We start from the raw sequence: 20,589 nt of genomic DNA, 5'->3' as shown, positions 1-20,589 counted from the left end.
CCCCCTTTCCGGTCAGCCCCAGTTAATGTACAAAACATGACGTGATAGGATATGGAATATCTTACTGGCGTATCCAGCTGTCAGTTCTGGGTTTTGCTAATCACACTTTTCTCCCCACCCCCTTCCCCCCGCCCTGGTCCTCTGCACTTGCAAACTGCCCAAGCACAGTGTCCTTGCAGTTATCAACATTGTTCTCACAACAGTCCTCACTGAAACCAAAGCACAGTGCTTTCTAGCTACTAAGAAGAAAATTAACCCTATGCTAGCGAAAAAAAGACACCCTCAAAACCTAGTTATGTGTATTATGTGTAATAGTTACATTACTATCTGCTAATATAGTGGATTATAGAAATGTATGTTTTTAGCTTAAGCATCATCCTTTGTAAGGCTGCTGGAACAAAAATCTTGTTCTGTTCTTCCTAGTCATGTGCTAAAGAGAGGTGAGTAGCAGATGTCATAAACCTTAGGAAGCTGCAATTTAAGCCATCGGAAGGACACACTCCTAACACATTAGGTAGATGTTGTCTTGTAGTGCAGGTAATGAGTTCTACTATCTGTTCAGACTTGTCCAATTTTTAATTTATAGCAGAATATTCATAATTCTATGAAAATATCTTTAAGTTACTTACCAGTGAGTCCTAGAAATAATGTAAGTGAAAAGATTTTTAAATTCCTTGCTGGAGAAAATAATTCTGTCTTTATGTGAATGTGAAGTTTATTCATGTTTCCTGTAGAACACATAATACCTGCAGAGGATGAGAGAGAAAAAGCACTATTTTCTTGCATGATTTGATAAATTTTGTTAAGTTTGAGGAACTTCTATGTTAGCAACTTAAAAGTGCCTGCTTTTCATCTGTAGTACAAAAGTGCTTAAATTCAACACACCTAAAAAGTTGCAACTAGTGTGTAACAGATAATCAGATTCCTTTTGCACTATCATTCTGTTTGAGACGTTTCTAAAACTACTTCTTGTGAAGCAGTGGTTCAGCTATGGCGTAAATACTGGCGTATGGTATCACTGAGGACTTAAAAATTTTAATCTCAGTTTTTAAGGCATTGTTGAGAGTTCAGCCTTTGAAAACTCATGATTGAAAAATGCTATAGGTGACCCTATATGCGGGATAAGAAGGGTGGCAGAAAAGTGAAGGTTTGGCAGTATCAGCAGCATCACCGTAGGAGTCTTTACTGCTACTGAATATTAAAAACTATGTTACATTTGCTAATGAAAATGAAATGTAGTCTGTCTGTTTTTTGTCATCAGTAATTGAACACTTCTTGAATAACAGCCTATCACCTTTATGCAAGATTAAAATAGCCATTTCAGGTGAATACCAGATTAATTTGGCAGTGATTACATTGAAGTACATTTATAAAAAGGGGTTTACATGAACAAAATAAATGATGCTACTGCTTTGAAGTAACCTCTATTTAAACACTTTCTGTTCCAGATTTGTACTATGGTGGAGAAGCTTTCTCTGTAGAGCAGCCACAGTCTTTTACTTGTCCTTATTGTGGGAAAATGGGTTATACGGAAACATCTCTTCAGGAACATGTTACTTCTGAGCATGCAGAAACATCAGCAGAAGTGGTAAGAAGCTTCAGAATGGGCTTGCAGTTGTGGTGAAAATGTATTAAAAAGGGTCTCTCTTCTGGAAAATTGGTATTTGCCTGTTCTTTTTCTTTCTTGAAGCACGAGTCCATTTAAATGCTTTGTAAGAAGGTGTACCTACATTTGATGGGAACATCAAAATTATTTTATGTTTCATGGGTATTGTAATATGATGAGCTTACTTTCTTCTTTTATGGTTGCTATCAATTCCTCCCAATAAAGTAACGAGGTATTTTCTAGTCTCAGTGTGAAGGTATTTAGGTCTAGTTTGCACGTAAATTGCTTTTCTTCACTTTCGTTGCTGTGGGCCAGGGTTGTAACAATTCTGTGAAAACAAGGCCTTTAATTACTGTACCTTTATGATGACAGGTTATTAGTGTCCACAGAATTCTTGATGGATTAAATGAGCAGTTCAATAGAATAAAAAGTTTAATCATCACTAAAATGTGAATGAAGTGGAATCCAAATCTGATGGACTTGTCAAAGGAAAAAAGTTATTAACTTGATTTTTATAGCTTTTGCTTGTCCTTTTGTTCTTCCTGTACCAGTGACAAGTGCATCTGGCATGTTCTGCAGGAATACAAATGGGGAAAGGAAGGTCTGTTTTACGTGGCTTTGAAGTCTATTGAATTTATAGCAGTGCAGGTGAAGTCACTGAGTTGGGAGGAGCTCCCTGTCTTGCAGCTGTGCAAGTTTCTGTTTGAGTATAGCTAGTTTAATTCCTTATGATGAAGCACCACCATTTTTATTTTTAAAATAAAGGTTAAACAGTACATGATGCCAAATATAAAATGAATAGAACGTTAATGAATTTTGTAATATGATGAGCTTACTTTCTTCTTTTATGGTTGCTGTTTGGTTGTCCTGATGTAAAGGCTGCCATGTTTAGGAGTTTATTATCCTGTAAGACAAAATTTTGGATGTTCTCATGGTTATTCTGTGTAGCTCTGTCTCCCTATTCACAACCAGTGTGTAACTGTCCTGGAAGCTCATAGCTATGCCGGTCTTTTATAACTGTAAGAGAGAGGAAGACACGCAGGCAGTTCGGTGTGTTTTTCAAATAGCTTTTGTAATGGACCTGGTGTATTTATGCAGCAGAAGTGGTCATTTTTTTGAAACTATTGTTTTTAAAGCAGGATTTTTTTTCCCCCCAATCCCTAACCATTAGGACATTTTACATGGTTAAAATGGCACTTCTTAACAAATGCCAGCAGAAATACTTTAATCTGAGGTTTTGTCTCCTGGTATCCTGTTTGTCTTTGGGAGCAGGAGAAACTAGGTTAGCAGAAAGGCATCAGGCAAGCTCTTGTCTGGTTAACTGTTACACCATAGATTCCTAGAAAAATGTGAATGCTTGAAGTGGATTACCCAGCACTTGTGATGAAATGACTAATGAATAGGTTCTCTGTTCTAATCTGGTTTTCTTAACTTCCCAGGAATTATGTGGAAGAAAATTAACCTTTCCTCTTCAAGCCTATTAAGGATCTTCTGCAAATGGGTGATAAGGGAGGTGGTTTATCCACCTTTTTGAGACTCAGACGTGTTCTGATCTTTCTTAAAAACTTACAAAGTGGAACACAGTTTACTTCACAATTAGTTGCACTGTAGGATCATGATTTAACTTAGTGGCACACTACAATTTTTATCATCTCCTTGAGTTTTTCTTTAACTTTGTGACTTCCAAACATAGCGTCAGCCATGGAAAAGTTTCACGTTTGGGTTACTTTCTTTGGTGGCTTAGTATTGCAGTTCTGATATGCACCACTTGATGTCAGTGATATGTTCCTGAACGTTGAGATTCCAGGTTTTTAAATTTCACACACAGAATCACAGAATGGTAGGGGTTGGAAGGGACCTCAGGGGATCATCTAGTCCAACCCCCCTGCCAAAGCAGGTTCCCTACAACAGGTTGCACAGGAGACTGCATTTCAACAAGCCCTTTTTCAAAGCACTACTTATTCAAATAATTCATTCAAGTCAAGTTAAAATCACAAAATCAGGTGTTCAGAAGTTTGGAAATGCCAAAATTATGACTGTCCACATCCATTACCGTAATCCTGCTGTGTGTACGCGTCATGGTACAGACGCAATTATGTCATTCGTTTTTGACACATACCTGTTTGCAGCTCTGGCTTCTAGAACTCGGTGTATAAAGCCTAAACTTGTGATTCTAAACACCTGCTACTAAGGTCAGTCTGCAGCATTGTTACATCTTTGTTCTAAACAGTGACAAAGGATAATATTTTAATCCTTGAATATGATTGTATTTTTGTGCAAAGTTTTGAATTTAGCTTTTGTGATAAATGTTTAGTGTACATGCACATAAAACTACTTGGGTACTGCATTCTTATTCTAGAGAGTGGAAGGCTACAGTATTACTACAGGAGGAAAATATGGATTCTAAATTATTGTGGTCTTAGGCTTTCAAGCAATTATTTCTGTTTAGATAGTGAGCCTGTAGTCCTTGTAGTATCTCTGTCCATCCAAAGATGTGGTTTGCTTTAGATATATATTTTTAGATCTTTAAGAGAAGTTTGCAGAGGTGGAATCACTTTTCTTTTGCAGCTCTTTCCTGCCCTGCCCCCTGTTTTTCAAAGAATAAGTAAAAGAAATGTTGGTCTACTAAATTTTACCTTTTTTATGTTCAGAGTGATGCAAAGAAGTTTACTTTCTGCTGATTTTTCTCAGGCATCTGACATTGGTATGTACAGCAATGTTAGGTGCTTGTGGGTAGGAATCACACACTGACTGAGGTTGGAAGAGACCTCTGGAGGTCATCTTGTCCAACCCCCTGCTCGAGTAGGGCCACCTACAGCTGGTTGCCCAAGACTATGTCCAGATGGATTTTTAATATCTCCGAGGACAGAGACTCTGCGGTCTCCTTGGGCAACCTGTGCCAGTACTCAGTCACCCTTACAGTGACAAAATGTTTCCTGATGTTCGTGAGGAACCTCCTGTGTTTGAATATGTGCTCGCTGCCTCTGGTCCTATCACTGGGCACTACTGAAAAGAGTCTGGCTCTGTTCTCCTTTCACTCTCCCTTCAGGTGTTTATGTACATTCATAAAATCCCCCACTGAGCCTGCTCTTCTCCAGGCTGAACAGTCCTGGCTTTCTCAGCCTTTCCTCCTAGGAGAGATGCTCCAGTCCCGTATCCTCATTGTAGCCCTTGGCTAGACTCTCTCCAGTACATGCATGCCTCTTATGTGCAGAGCCCAGAACTGGGCACAGTACTCCATGTGTGGCCTCACCAGTGCTGGATAGAGGCAAAGGTTCACCACCCTTGACCTGCTGACAGTGACCTTCCGTAATGCAGCCCAGCTGTCTTTGCTGCAGGGGTACATTGCTGGCTTATGGTCCACCAGGACTCCCTGGTCTTCTTCTGCAAAGCTGCTTTCCAGCTGGCTGGCCTCCATTGTGTGCTAGTGGCTGGGCTGGTTCTCCCCAGGTGCAGGATTTTGCACTTACCCCTGTTGAACTTCATGAGGTTCCTATTGGCTCATTTCTCCAGTCTGTTGAGGTCCCTCTGAATGGCAGCACAGCCCTCTGGCATATCAGCCTCTCCTCCCAGTTTTGTATCATCAGCAAAATTCGCACTGATCACCACCTTCTGAGCCCAGCCATTAAGCTGGTTTTCACTCCACTGCTTATGCAGCCTTTGTGTTAAGGGCTTGTCGATTAGGTTCCTGTGGGAGACAGTGTCAGAAGCCTTCACTGAAGTCCAGATAGACAATATCCGTTGACCTCAAGTCATCTTCCAAGACAGTCACTTCATCATAGTCACTTTGCCAGGTTGGTCAAGCATGACTTCCCCTTAGTGAAGCCATGCTGGCCACTCTTGATTATTTTCTTGTCTTTAATGTGCCTGGAAATGGTGTCCAGGATTAGCTTGCACCATCACCTTTCCAGGGATCGAGATGAGCTGACCAACCTGTAGTTCCCCAGGTCCTCCCTCTTACCCTCTTTTAACATAGGAGTGACATTTGCTTTAGCTCCATCCTCAGGCAGCTCTCCCAGTCGCCATGACTGAAAAATTGAGAGCAGCCTTGCAGTGGTATCTGCCAGCTCCCTCAGCACTTGTGGGTGCATCCCATCACAGTCAATGGACTTTAAGTAGGTCCAGTTCACTTAAGTATTCTCTAACCTAAACCTCTTCCACCAAGAGAATGTCTTCCTGGCTCCAGACTTTCCCCCTGGTCTCTGGAACCTGGAATTCTCAAAGGCTGGTCTTGCTAGTAAAGACTGAAGCAAAGGAGGCATTCAGTACTTCAAGCTCTTCTGTGCTCTGTGTAAAGAGATTCCTCATCTTTTGAGCAATGGTCCCACATTTTCCCTAGTTGTCTTTTTGTTGTCTCCATACATCTAGAAGCCCTTCTTGCTTTTGACATTACTCCCCTGGTTCAATTCCATTTGTGCTTTAGCTTTCATTACTTTGTCCTGGGATAATGTTTCTATATTCCTCCAAGGTTACCCTAAAAGGGTAACCTCTGTATGCTTCCTTTTTGTGTTTGAGTTTGGCCAGAACTATCTTGTTCATCCATATTGGCCTCTTGGCATTTTTGCCTGACTTCATATTCATTGGGATGGAGCACTCTTGAGCTTGGAGAGGACAGGCTTTCTTCAGGCTCCTCTACCCTCCAAGGCCTTATCTGACAGGACTCCTCCAAGCATGTATTTGAAGAGGCCAGAGACTGCTCTACTGAAGCCCAGGGTCGTGAGCTTGTTTTTCATCTTCCTCCCTGCCCTCAGGATCCTGAACTCCACCATCTCAAGGTCACTGCAGCCAAGAATACCTATGACCTTCACATCCCAAATAAGCTCCTCCTTGTTGGTGAGTATGAAGTCCAGCAGTGCATCTCTCCCCATCAGGTTCTCTGTCACTTGACGAGGAAGTTGTCATCAGGGTAATCCAGAAACCTCCTGGATTGCTGTCATGCTGTGTTGAGCCTCCAGGAGATAACAGGGTGGTTGAAGTCCCCCATGAGGACAAGGACCTCCAAGTGTGATGTGGCTCTTATGTGTCAGTAGAGAGCCTGACTCATCTGTTCTCCCTGGCCAGGTGGCCTATAGTAGACACCCACTATAATGGCACCTTTGCCTGTCCTTTCTTCAATCCCAATCCATGAGCTCTCTATCAGCTTTTCTTCCATCCCCAGGCAGAGCTTCATGCAGTCCAGCTGCTCTCTCGCATAATGGGCGAGCCCCCCTTCCTCTCCTTGCTGAAGAGCACGTATCCAGTTCTGGGAGCCATCCCACCATGTCTTTGTGATTCCAAGATCATAGTCCTGCAGCTGCATGCAGATCCCTGACTCATCATGGTTATTTCCCATGCCGTGTGCATTAGCATATAGGCACTTTGGAGAGGCACCCCAGCAAGCTAAGGTGCTGGAGAGGAACTCCAGGAGGAACGTTTGATATTTTTTTTTGAAGGTGATTATTTTAATTCTGAGTACTTTAATTGAAAATTTTACTGATTTCTGTGGGAGTAGTTGTAAGTTTTGTGATTGATTAAGTGTCTAAAGTTACACATTAAAAAGAACAAATCATATGATTTTGGTGAGTGCTGAAACCTCGGTAATTACCAGTATTTCTTCACCAGTAAATGTCCAAGGGTAATGGTAAGTGTTACAAGACAAGTGCAGAAGAGTCTGGCTGTCATTATGATGGTTGCTATTGTTGGTGTTGGGTTTCTGATCAGTTGACTGTAACAAAAAAGGTGCAACGTTCAACTGGAAGTCTGCTAGTATTGAAAATGCAAAAAAAATAGGAAACTTCATCAAATGTCATCTTTGAATCTCATTTCAGAACAGAAACACAGATTTCCTACTATTACATTGCACTGGAGCAACTTTCTCACATTTAGCAAGGCAGTAACTAGGCTCCTTGTACATGAACTGCAAGAACTAGGTTGTTAATAATGTTACTGATAAAATTGAGGATGGCTTTTCTTGCAGTAATGAAATAGACAATCTGAGACAGTCTGATTCGTGTTTCATTTTTGAAGATGACAATGTCTCTTGTTGCAGTTACAGAAATACTGTCACTTAAAGTGGTTACCTTGTATGTAGATAGGGAGGCAGCGGTAGTATAAGCACACTTCTGGAAACTGGCAGGTATTCTGTGAGCATGACTGACTTAGGACTTCGCAGTCATCTTTCAGACATCATTCAGGGTAACGTTTTAATACAAGTGATCCTAACTTCAGCAGAAAATTTTGACGATGTGTTCCTTTCATCTGCACTATTTGTTCGTGCATGTTCTGTGAATAATGATTTTTAGCTGTGTCATGCTTAATCGGTGATGCTGCAGTCCTTGTTGTGATTTTGGTAGAGCTTATGCTTAACTAAATTTTTATTTGTGTGTAACAATGCTTTGGTAACTTTGCCCAGTCAGGGAGTTCTTAGAAGTTTAATTCATCTTTAGAATTTGGGTTAGGATACTTAGGTTCCCTCCTTCTCATTGCTCCTTGTAACTTTTTCTTAGCTGCCTAAGGACCGTGTCTCTTCTTTTAAGGCATATGTGCGCATTTCGTAATGCCTTTGCCCTGTTAGCAAAAAAACTTTCTTTTGCTTGGCTGCTTTCACAAGTGTGTTGCTCTTCTCATGCGTGAAGAGCACTGGGAACTGGGGCTTTATGTTGCAGCCAGAGTTGCTCCATAAAGACAAAACTACTTGACTGTGAGGAACAGAGAGATAAATTCATAGACAGCAGTTGAATTTAACTGTCAAAGTGGTATTAATTCGAGCACTGAACGTTTGGGGAAGAATTTTGTGCAATTGATTTTTTTCTGCCATCTGTAAAACTTTAAAATGTATGCAAAACTACTGTAAAGAAAAATGGAAGGTGCTTTTCAAGCTGTTTGTGGAGTCATTCAAAAAACAATTCATAATTATGGCAATTGTAATTGCACTGTTTGTCTACTTAGTTAATGTGTGTTTTGGTTTAAAAAAAAAACAAACAGAGAAACAAAAAAACCCAAACAAACCAAAGACAGAAGTCAGTGTCTTCTCCCAAAACAGTGTTGTGCAGGGATATGGAGATCAGCCCTTCTCTGCCAAACCTGTAGTTACGCACTGCCTGGATGGGTGGTCTCAGTTTGATACTCCATCGAGTACTTAAGTGTGGTTTCATTCTGATTCTTCTGCTAGGATGAGCGTCAAGCAGGCAAGTAGTAATCCTTTGTAATCAGACAAAAAAATTCTAGCTTTAGTTTTCATAGCATTCTGAAAATCATAAAGTAAAAGATGTCTTAATTAATGTCTGCACTTGAATACATTTTCTGGGTTTTTTAATGTGTTGTTATCCAGGTGTTTGTGAATACCTAGATTGTGATTTTAAAGCATAAGAATAAATTTCTAATGATTGACTGAATAATGTGAGTTCTGTTCTGTGTAAAATTTATAAAGTTTGGGTTTTTTTCTTGCTTCATTTCAGATTTGTCCAATATGTGCAGCATTACCTGGAGGGGATCCAAATCATGTCACAGATGACTTTGCAGCTCATCTTACACTGGAACACAGAGCTCCTAGAGATTTAATATCCTTTCCAAGTTGAACCAAAAAAGCTAGACTATTTCATCTATGAGCCATGACAACTTGGTTTGATTTTTGTAGTCAAAGGGTCATACCTCTGGTTTTCCTGGAACTTACATTGCTAAAGATCTATATGTCAGAAACAAAAAGGTTCATTTGATAGTTTAAAAAAGTATAGATACTAGATTGTGAACAGACTGTAGATTTACTTCACAGTGCCTTTTACTCTAACAGGAAAAACGTTTTAAGAACTTTGACGCTGAGAGTTTTTTTCTGCTTGTGCTGTAGTTTATCCTGCCTGATTTTTAGTCTTGATGCTGCTCAATGGATCAAGATCCAGTAGTGTACTGTTAAGTATTTGTGACATGAAGATGATGATCTGAGGATGATTTGAGGTTAGCTAGTTTTGATGAATGATTTTAAACTTGCTTATCTACTTCCAAAACCATATTTTAATAACTGAATTTCATAGTGTTTCTGACATTTTGTAATATAACTTGGGAAAACTTTCAGATTTCCTGGGAAATCGGATGTTGTCTTTCAGTTGCCTTACCAGCAGGTTATGCGGATTTATCTACACTTGATGGCTGAAGAGCTGGAATTATTGGGGGTTTTTATCCTTGTTCTAGCAATATTTTTCTTTTTTAATTCCCACAGCCCCTCCAGGATTAACTGGTGAAATGTATGTTGGTTTGGGCTTTTTATTTAATAGCATGCAGGCTATGTAGCATTCCTACAGTAAGTAATCTCTCTGATGTATTCATTTGTGTCTCACTTAAAAAAACAGACGAAAATACTACATTATTACTTCAATAATTAATTTTTTGTTTAAAGATTTTTAAAAAGGAAAAAAACCTAATCTAAGCCATAGCAACTGGAGTTAAAAAAAATCCAAGCACTAGCAACTGTAGTTCATTGTGCTAACAGAAGGGAGATGGGATTTGAGATGACTCCATTTCAGTTTTGATTGTGTTGGATTGCATTTAAGTTTGTTAGTGTTACTATGGTTTAGGGTCAGGACAGATCAAATGTGTGTGTTAACTACTACACAATAACTGGATCGGTGTAAAGGAGCAAGAGCAGGGACAGGAGCAGGGCTCTCAGCTGTTGGGAGGAGCCGGGTGCTGAGTGCGGTGGCTCTGGCCATGAGAGTTGGGTCCCAGGTGGCCAGAGAGGTCCTCCATGGTCAGGTGTCCCCCAAGGTAGAGTCATGCCATCCTCTCTTTGGGGTGGAGATGGGATGAAATTGATGAGGGGAGAGCATCTTACAGACCATTGGATCTGTCCTGGCCTTTGGATGGCTCTGAGGTCCTGCTTGATGACTGGTGTAGTGAGTCACTGAGCAGTTTCTCTTGTATCAGTTTAGTTCTGCTCTTTCTACCAGTTGAGTTTTTCATAGCATCCGCCTAATACACTTTTTCTTACAAAATTTACATCCCTAATAACTACATAATAATGTAGCAGTAGTCAAACTGTGGCCCTCCAACATTGGCTTAACTGATCTGCAAGCCAGGAATTTTAAATTTTCCCAATTACAGAGTGAAATTAGTTTCCTACTGAACTGATGTTTGTTTAGAGTTCATACTTGTGCAGCTTTTTCTCCCCCTCCAGTATCAGAGGTGCCACCTGATGACTTTGAATTTGGGAATGTTTGAGCTAGAAAAATCAATCTTTTCAAGTACAGAGTAAGTCAGTCATCCCAAAATGGATCTTTCTTGGACATATTTTGGGACTTCATTGTCCATGGTTCAGCATTAAGATAACACATGTAGACTTTTCTACTTGTACACTTGTTGCTGCAGTGATAAGTGTTGTCAGGTTTCCAAAACCTGGTAAGTGTATCCTGAAGTGACTGTTCCATGTTGGGCTCTACATCATGTCTAGCAACAGGCAGGTCTAAAGTAGGAAAAAAGGAAGAGGAGATACCCCTTTTAATACAGGGTCTGGCAACATAGGAAAGAATAACAGTCAAAGGGAGATGTTAGAAAGCTGCTCTCTGACACCATTATACTGCTGTCATAAACATCTTCATATGAAGTTAAAGCCCTACAGAACAAGTCTCTGTGCTCTGTAACAACCTTCATGCACAAAAAGGAGACGGAGAGAAGGCTCTTCATTTGTACTTTTTCTAGAGTGAAGATTTCTGTTACAGTTTGAGATAAGCTCTTATTGTTGGGTCTGCTACAGTTCTGAGGAGTGGCCTCATCTTCCAAGTATTGGTGAGACATGTGTGGTTTGTTTTGGTTTTGGTTTTTGTGGTTTTTTTCTTAAGTTGTCCCAGAAGGCTGCATGTGTTTCTTGTTATAAACCTTGTGCAGCCATTGCAACTCTTTAAAGCCCAGTTTTTTACTTTAGCAGGAAAATATTTTAAAATGTATTAAATATAGCTTTTCAGCATCAGTCATACAAATAGTTCTCATATGGCTGTTCACTTTATCTGTTTGTCAAAATTTAAGGTTTACAAAGATTTTTCTTACTCTAGCATAGCTGGTGAGACTTAAGGTGAATGCACACTTAGCTGGTATTTAAAGAACAATGTTTATCTCAAAATGCTTCAAAAGCTGCAGTTAGGAAGGTTACCCCCCAGTTCTGTGCCCTCGTGAAAAATCCCCAGATACTGACTTTTTGTACCAACACACTCACAGGTGCAAGGCACTCTGTGCTAGGCAGTGTGTTCTATGCCAGGGGAGATTTTCCTCATGCACTTTAGATGTTAAGTGCTTCACAATGTAGCATAACTAACAGAGGCAAACATTCTGTGAAATCTTTTTGTAATAGCCAGAAGTTCTTTCTTGCCATGAGAAGTCTAGTCACTTCTTCCAGTCTTAAGTTCTTGACCTCTGTGACTGCACAGTGATTCTGTTTTGTGAAAAGTTCATTGGGCACTGCTCTTACACAGTAGTGAATACCGTACAAGTGGGAAGCATACTGTTATAAAGAACATGAGAGATAGGAGGATCTAAGATAGAAGTCTAGTGACAGTAAAATAAAATATTTAAGCCTGCACTACTTCATTTTGCATAGTGAAATATCCTAGTGGTTTTTAAAATAAAAGGAGACCTTATCTGGACTGTCTTGGAAGAATGAATGTTAACAACCTTCTGACAAAAATAATTTTTAAATAATCTGTTGATTATGAGAAAATGTATGAAAGGTATGACTTGAAATAAAGCATGTGATATGGAGAGGTTGGGGAAAATGGTAAAATGAAAGGCATCATTGTCATAACTGGAATTAGTGGCATTTCTTTGACTAAAAGAAGAAAGGTGAAACAAAGATGTGATGAAAGTGCTGAGTACTCTGGAAACCTACAATTTCTTAAGGATTGAAGCGATTAAATTTATTGGATAAAAGCATGAAGTACAAAAGTCAAAAGGAATAAAGTAATTATTATGTACTTCTGATAGGAATGGCAATAAACTTTATTATTTTCAATAGTTAACATAAGAATCGGGGAGGGAGAATAAAATCTTTATGTTTCTGTAGTAGGCTTGGCTGAACATGCATTTGCCAGTTTCCAGATTACTGAGTAGAAAACTGTGATCTAAAAAACCTAAGAAATTAGTCCTGATGTTTCTTAGACATAAAAAGCTGGAGACGTACAGAGAGTTTGGTGTGCACAGCACTGGGTGTCTTGAGTTCAGATCAGTCAGTCTGACTTGCAGCATTCCTACAGTGTGCCTTAGCTTTACTTCAGAAGGTGAATCATTATTTTATGAATGAAAAAGAGTGTGCACCTGAGTATTTTACCCACCACATGTCCTTGTCATTTAATAACTCTGTGCCAAACAGCTCTGTTTTCTTAACTTCTTGGTTACGATGAATCCAGTGGTGTTCGACATGTACGTAGGATGTTCCACCCAGGCCGGGGCTTGGGAGGCCCCCGTGCACGTAGATCAAACATGCACTTTACTACCAGTTCCCCTGCTGGGCTTTCATCTTCTCAGAGTTCGTATTCTCCAAGCAATAGAGAAGCCATGGATCCTATAGCTGGTAAGAGCTGTAACCACAAATTTTACCCAGTGTCATTTGTACACGGAGGAAGTAAAACTCAAGATGGTGATGGCTGCCCTCCTTTCTGTTGTTATGAAGCTGCATGTATGGGTATGCTCCACGGTGCAAGTGTGATTGGTGGCTGCTTGCAGGTGAGCAATGTGCTTGGCTGGGTTGTCACAGGGCCTGTGCATGGAGATGCTGAAGCTGAAGCCACAGCCTGTAGCTTGTGCTTTAAATTCCAGATGGTGTAAGGCTTATTCCCAAAACCTAGTCTATACAGAGGAGTTGTATATTTTTTTGAGTGATTGTGTCCAACTTCCATCACCTACTTCAGTACATCTCATTTTAATTTGCCATGTGGATAAAGGTATTTATGGAGGATAGTATCTGCTCCATAAACACCTTTATGAAGATGAAATTAGCTGAATTTGACTATTAATGGACATCTAAAATATACTCAGTTTGCATTCGGGCTGCTGTTTGAATGCCAGACTTGCTACTATCACAGTTTATTTTTTTAAAAAAAGTTCTTGTGACTCCTTATATAAATGTACTGCTTCATGTATTTGCAGTGTGTTTTACTCAAGTTTAGAAAAGCTGTGAGTGGGGGGAAGGGTATCTCATTTTCAACACCAGAGAACAATGAATGTAAAATCTTTAGGATTCCCAGGAATAACTTGTTTGGTGTAAGTTTAGCTTTGATGTGAAAATAACTTATTTTACAGGAAATTAAGAGAATGAAGGCAATTCTGAAAACAAATATAACTTTCCCTTAGGGGAAATCTAAATGGTTTTATGTGGTGGTCTTTGAAGATGCCAGCCTAAGTGTCGGGGAAACCTCAGAACTTCTGCCGTGATGCACCTTTGCTTCAGAGCTTTGTGCCATCATGTTGTGACTTCTTCAGGGGAAGGTGGCCAGCCAGCCAGATTAATGAGGCATTGCCCCTGAAAGAGGAGCTGTAACTCCACTGCCTGCCCTAATCATGGTCCCCTTGCCTGTCTTCTGCTGGCTCTGGTGCTGGCCCACTGTGACCTGGTTAACTCATTAAATTAGCTGTGAAGAAGTATCCCATCAAGAAAGAATAATTTCGGCAAGGTCAGAGGAGGGCCTGAAAAGGACTAGAATTTGTTCAAGGAGGGAGGATGTTTATGAATCCTCCAGTGCAGGACAGTTTTTCTCTTACAAGGACAGATAGTTCGTGGGGTGATTGCTGAGGGGGTTTTTTTTTCAGCCTCACAAGACCTCCCCACTTAGCAGCATTAAATGTGGGATAAAAAGGCGTTCTTCTGAGTCTTTTCTCTTTTGGTGGAAGCTGTGTTTTTGCATTTGAGTTTGGCTGCATACTGAGGTGGGTGTCCTTCTTATACCAAGAATCTGTCTCGATCTCACGTCTGCTTCCAAAATACTGTTTCAGTATACTATAGGCTTTAACTTATGCTTTAACTTAGAGTGAGAATAAATACATCTTGTCTGGAAGTTTGATATGTCTTCCCTTTTACTGGAGTAATAAATAGGAACAAGCACCAGAATTTTTCTGTTTAAAAGAAGTTTATAGCATCTGTTACATTTTTTACTTCTTTTTCCTCCCTGTGGTGTTTTCTAATAATTACAATGGAATTAAAAGTTGTTTAACCTTGGTATTGCTCTCAGGGCTGGTAAAAATGACTTGACCATCCTGAGTTCCTGTCGTGGATAACAACTGCATTGTGCTTTGTTCCCTCGAAGAAAGCCTTATTTGGAAGGATGCTTTTTTGTTAATGCGATAGAAGGAAAATTGTCATGACCTATATAGTAACTTTGTAATGTAGAGGTGATGGGCAGGAGCAATATCTTCCCCTACTTCCTCTGCCCTTGCATCAATTATAGCAAGCAGGTGATATAAGAAGTACCTTCTCTACAGGGTGTAGAAGAAATTCTGCAGTAATGCACAGAGCAGTAATTTGCTGCCAATATTTATTTCAAAAAATTCTTTGTGGATGAAACTTTATATAAGCATTCCATCCCTCTGAGTTGAAAGACTTAAAACAGAGGTTTTTTTAATTGCTAGGCCTATGTACTTCTGGCAGAAATAAAATTCATACAGTAAAGGTGCTTGACCACTTCAGTTTTGATGTGAGGCAATACTTTAATATGTTTTCTTAACTAAATATCTTTTATTAAGTACTTGCAGCAACAGTAGGATACTTCTCTCTTTGCTGCAGCACAGTTTTCCTCTGGGATATTGGGAAGGTGAAACCTGTGTTTTGAGGGAACATTTGTTGAGAGAAAAATAAAATCACCAACCAAAGCCAAAAATAAAGTGGTTTCTTAGTCAGTTGCTATTTTGACTTGAAGTTTCAGAGAATTGCTGGAGAGGACATCATTTGCCAGGCATTCCCTGTAGATTGGTTCTCCTTTTCTTTTGAAGGCATTAAACTTTGACCTCTTATTTGGAATGAATCTTTTTTCAAGAGCTTCAAGGGCTCTTCATCATTTGTTTCTTCTTTGATTTTATTGATTGGGAAAAAAAAAGGAATTGGTGCACTGGATTTCAAGGTGTATTCATTCTATTGTGTAATGCCCATTTAAGATCTTTCATCATAGAAACTTATATTTTCTCTGGCAGAGCTCTTATCTCAGCTATCAGGTGTGAGGCGATCTGCAGGAGGACAACTCAACTCCTCTGGCCCTTCTGCTTCTCAGTTACAGCAGCTGCAGATGCAACTGCAGTTAGAACGACAACATGCACAGGCAGCAAGACAACAACTGGAGACTGCACGCAATGCAACTAGGCGCACCAACACGATCAATGTCAACACCACTATGACACAATCTACAACAACAACCAACACATCTAACACAGAAAACAGTCAGCAGACTATCCAGAATTCCCAGTTTCTTCTTACAAGGTAACTTGTTCTGTGTATTTACTTGCATTTACATTTTACTGCTTCTGTTTGCCTTAGTCCTGGTAGGAGACATAGAGCTCAATGAAACTGGAGTGTTGGAGTTAGGCATACGCCCTGGTAAAGCAGTGTTTGATCAGGTATATGCTAGAGTTAACAGCTGGCTAATCATACACACTAGACAGAATTTATAATGCATAAAACTTAATTCATCGACATTTCTAGCATGAGAATAAAACTGGTAATGTCATACCCAGGAGTAGCAGGTCATAGCTGGCCCAAAGGGAATGCTGCTTTTGGGAAGCTAACTCCAAGAAATGGCTGCAGAAATACCCTCTGGTGGTCTAGTGTTTGCAGAAAGGATGGTCAGTCTCAAAAGTGCACTGTACTTTTGACGCACGTGTTTGAAGGATTAGACTTGAGCATGGATTTCTGCAAACCTTGAAAAGGAGGCTAGTTTTGAGTTTTGCCTGAATAAGCTACTTAAAGCTCCAGGCAGGGGATTTCTGCCAGATCCATCATCAAGTCTGCAGCCAGCATACTGCGCTTTTGTTTGCATTTGTAACATCTTTTGAAACCTACAGTCTGTCTGCTCCTAAGCAATGGGTAAACATTAGTTGCTGCATCTCAACTTCAACAGGAACAAAAGGAATATTTCTTGACTAAATTGTGCTTGTTCCCCCTGCTACTTCCAACAAAGCAAGTGCATTTCCAGTGATACAAGCGTATAGACTTGAGCCATAAAGAAGAGGGAGAGAGTCAGAAGACTGTGTGATTTAATAGGAAATGAATCTTTAGTAAAGGCTGAAGGTTGAATAGGGGTTTATATATTAATTATTTTAGAGACTAGATAACAAAGCAAATAAAGGATACCATTCATTAACAGAATACTTACCTGATTTAGAATTTGTACTTAGATCCCAGGATTATTTTAAAGAGGAGTCACCCACTATGTCGTTCTACTTCTTTTAGAAGAGTATTGACACAAAATGAAAATGTTTTCCCCATCTCCCTTGCCATGCCCCCCATACAGACTCTTATTTGTCTGGTATTGTGAAAGAGGATGGGCATTTTAACAGGTCCTATGTCAAGAAACCTGGATTTGAGTCAATTTAATTTTTACCTAAGTGCAAAATGATACCATGCAACATCTTTCAAGTGAAAACTCTATTATTATTTGAGAAACTTCATCAGATTGTGACTTCCAGAGTTGTAGTGAGCACGTTCCTTGCCTATCAGGGCATGCACTATAGCCTAGGAAAAGCAGTGGGAGGGATGTTGTATCGTGCTTTGGAAATACCTAGGCTTTACACATTCAGTAATGTATTTTGTGGCATACGTGTACATAGAAGTTGACCTAGAAGCAAAGCAGCCATGTAATGAGTGTCTAGGAGATCACAGCAGTCCTCCCTAAAAGACTCCTGAATAGCAAGAAACTTCACAAATAGGTTTTTTTTTAATTATTTTCCTCTAGATTTAGGGTCTACTTTTGTTCTAGCAGCGGGGAGAGCGAGCACGGTTTGTTAAATGCGCGCCTGTTGCACTGAGGTGCGGGAAGTTGCCAGAGCTGTACGCGGGAAGGGCAAGCGGGACCACCCCCAAGCACTGGCTCTGGGGCGCCTTTTGACGTGGCGCCTGTCAGTAGCGTCATCTGTGAAACAGGCTTCTGCCAACTGCCTGTCTTCTTCTCTTCTCTCCTCTTCTCTTCTCTTCCCTTGCTGCTGTACAGGTTGAATGATCCGAAGATGTCAGAAGCAGAACGTCAGTCAATGGAAAGCGAACGGGCAGACTGCAGCCTGTTTGTTCAGGAGCTTCTACTGTCCACTTTGATGCGGGAAGAAAGTTCCTCCTCAGATGAGGATGAGCGGGGGGAGATTGCAGATTTTGGTGCTATGGGCTGTGTAGATATTATGCCTCTAGATGTTGCTTTAGAAAACCTGAATTTAAAAGAGAGTAATAAAGGAAATGAGCCTCCTCCACCTCCTCTTTGATGACATCCCACTTTGCAGACAATGTCCTCTGTGCTGTATTTGCCAATGAAAGTGGACAACAACTATCTTGGGTTTGTTTTGGTGATTGTAATTTCAGGTCTGTCACTCTTGTTACATTGTGTACATTCAAAAGAAAGAGAGAAAAGATATATATGATAATCATTTCCACTTAACTAATTTTTACTTCTAGCAGGTAAATGTAGGTTGCAGTGCAGAGCAGAAAGCTCTGTGTCCTGTACCTTGACATGCAAAAGGCTCTCCTAATACTCCACATTCAAACTGAAGAGGAAAAAAAATGAAAAATCTCTAATGAAGCTGCTGTGTGTATTTATGAATATTAATGAATAAAAACTGCTTGGATGGTTTACCTTAACTATTGCATGATGTTTTTTGCAGCGTGCATGAGTTTTAGTGACCTTGTCATTTAAAAATTTAAATACAAGGAGTAAAACTAAAACCCAGAGCTTTCCCATTATTCAGAGGTTACATGACAAAAAGGCTGGTGCTGACCAGCAGGTTTTGGCCACAGAGTAGCTTTTGGGTAATTTGTGACAGAATGCCACCTTTATGTGCTGTTCCCACACAGGATGGAGACTCTGCGGTGCCATGTATTGTTGTGACCAGGGTGTGGCATTTTGCTGTATGTCAGCCATCACCTCCACTTCACCTGTGGAGCTGAACTTCATTTTATGCATCTGTAGGAGACACACCAGTAAGGCCGCTGCTGGAAGCTACTGCAAGGGGCACTTGTGTGCCCTAAAATCAAATGATGTTCACTTTTGTTTAAAGTTTTTCCTTTTTGTGGTTGTTAAAATTTTTCAATTGTTAAATACATTTTATTCAGGTGTAGACAAATTCATATATTCACTGTGTTTAAAAAAAAAAAAGTTAACCTGGATCTTGTTGTCTTAGTTTAAAAAGCTTTTCACAGTCTCAATCATATTTTGAGTTAATTTTGTATTTGCTTCATAGTTCGCAAAGACGTGTCAGTATCCGGAGAGCTTGAGGATGTGGGTTCCCAGATTGTCAGTACATTACAATTGAATTCTTAAGGCTAACTTTAGCACCTTTTATTTATTGTTTCTTTTGGTTATTTTTGCTGGTATAAAAAGTTGAAAAAGCCTTTTAGTTGAATCGTGCCACCTACATGCCTATACTGTTAACCCAACTGGCTTTGAAAAAAATTGTGGTGTTCTTGTACATAGAAGTTTATAATAGCTCCAAGACAAGGACAGAAGAGGTATGTTTGGTTTTGGTTTTGGCTTCTTTCCTCCCCCCATTTTTTTTGAATGTAAAGTTAGATTATAAAAACAAAAGTGCACACAGCTTCTGATAAAAATTTAAACTAGGCTTTTGTCATAATGGTGTCTTTCTCACCTCACCCCCTCTCTATTCCTCTGTATCCTTCCATCTCTGCAGCATTGCTAGCATTTTAGAGTAAATTTGCAGACTTGAACACCAGATGGTGTTCTCAGCAGAACTGTGACATGTATGCTAATCCAGAATAACAGCAGCAAAAGAAGCAACCCCATAGACTGAAGTTTAACTTCCATTCCCTTTTTAAAAAAAAAAAAAAAAAAAAATCCTCAAATCCTGATTGTTTCCACATAGAACAGTACTAGCTTTGTTTTCTTTTGATCTCTGCAACAGAAAATATTTCAAGGGAAACTTTTCATGAGGCCTCTGGTTATCCTGAGAGTTACCCCCTGTAGGGACTTTTTTTATTGATTATTGAGGATTTTCAAAAACTGTTCAAGCTGTAGTCTCTTCGAACACATCTTCTGCACATTACAATAAGACACACGGTTCAATAAAGCATTTTCAAGACTGTTGTTCACTTGATTTTTCTTTGGTTTTGGTGTATCATCCAGTTTTGTTCCAGATATTTCTGCAGCTCTCTGATTCCAGCTGTATACAAAATCAGTTCATGTAGAAATCCTGGGTGCTTTACATAAACACATTGTAAAACTGTGTACTTTAGTAGGTGATGAAGTATGTAATCCTAAATTCTTCACAGGTGGGTCAATTCAAGTTTCTGTAGAACAAAATGCCTTTAAAATGGGCTGTTGTCGGTGAGTTCCTTAAAATGCGAGGCTGGCTGGTCTCCAGAGGACATGTGCTTTGAAGAGGATGTAAACCAATACTAACTGTATTTATAAACTGAATATATGCTGACTTGGATTTAAAGGTATTTAGTGATTCACCACATTAACTCTTGTTTGGTGGGGTTTTTTTTAGGTTTAGAAATAATATGAAATGGCTGCTAGGAAGGTGTTTATTCTGCCAGTTCCTGGTTGCAGGGAAGTGTTTTTCCTTCAGAGAGTAAGCTTTGTCAGGAGAGTGTTTTTTGGAGTATTTCCAAAACATTTGTGTTTATTTTGAATGAAAATAGCCTTCAGGAGCATTGCAGGAGAGTTTTGTAGAGGGTTATTGCCTTTTCCCTGTGAGGGGACAAAAAAAGACCAAACAAAAAGGATGTGATTTTGGGTTGTTTTTTAACACCCAGGATGAACACCACCACGTCAGAAAGGGGAGCTGTAACATTTGGCACTTGGCAAAATTCCAGCGCAGTGAAA

The 20,589-nt window shown here is 39.8% G+C and overlaps 1 protein-coding gene across 1 annotated transcript; it reads left to right on the top strand.

Moving 5' to 3' along the window:
• Window positions 1-1,453: 1,453 nt before the first annotated feature.
• On the top strand, window positions 1,454-18,386 carry KCMF1 (potassium channel modulatory factor 1). Its single transcript, XM_029084192.1, has 5 exons — window positions 1,454-1,588; window positions 9,043-9,144; window positions 12,959-13,133; window positions 15,743-16,025; window positions 17,752-18,386. Exons 1-5 carry the CDS (start codon window positions 1,520-1,522, stop codon window positions 18,011-18,013), a joined length of 891 nt encoding a protein of 296 aa, XP_028940025.1. The 5' UTR covers window positions 1,454-1,519; the 3' UTR covers window positions 18,014-18,386.
• The last annotated feature ends 2,203 nt before the right edge of the window (window positions 18,387-20,589 follow it).

Source organism: Antrostomus carolinensis, unplaced genomic scaffold, assembly GCF_000700745.2.
Source record: "Antrostomus carolinensis isolate BGI_N321 unplaced genomic scaffold, ASM70074v2 scaffold30593, whole genome shotgun sequence".
Lineage (NCBI taxonomy): Eukaryota > Metazoa > Chordata > Aves > Caprimulgiformes > Caprimulgidae > Antrostomus > Antrostomus carolinensis.
Note: the sequence above shows the minus strand (reverse complement) of the source record. Positions and strands in the feature narration are given on the sequence as shown.

Excerpts from the sequence above, each read along its gene's own strand:
- KCMF1 (XM_029084192.1), top strand. The coding sequence starts at position 1,520 with ATGGGTTATACGGAAACATCTCTTCAGGAACATGTTACTTCTGAGCAT. Across the intron at positions 1,589-9,042 it reads CAGAAACATCAGCAGAAGTG|ATTTGTCCAATATGTGCAGC; the intron begins GTAAGAAGCTTC and ends GCTTCATTTCAG. Across the intron at positions 9,145-12,958 it reads ACAGAGCTCCTAGAGATTTA|GATGAATCCAGTGGTGTTCG; the intron begins ATATCCTTTCCA and ends CTTCTTGGTTAC.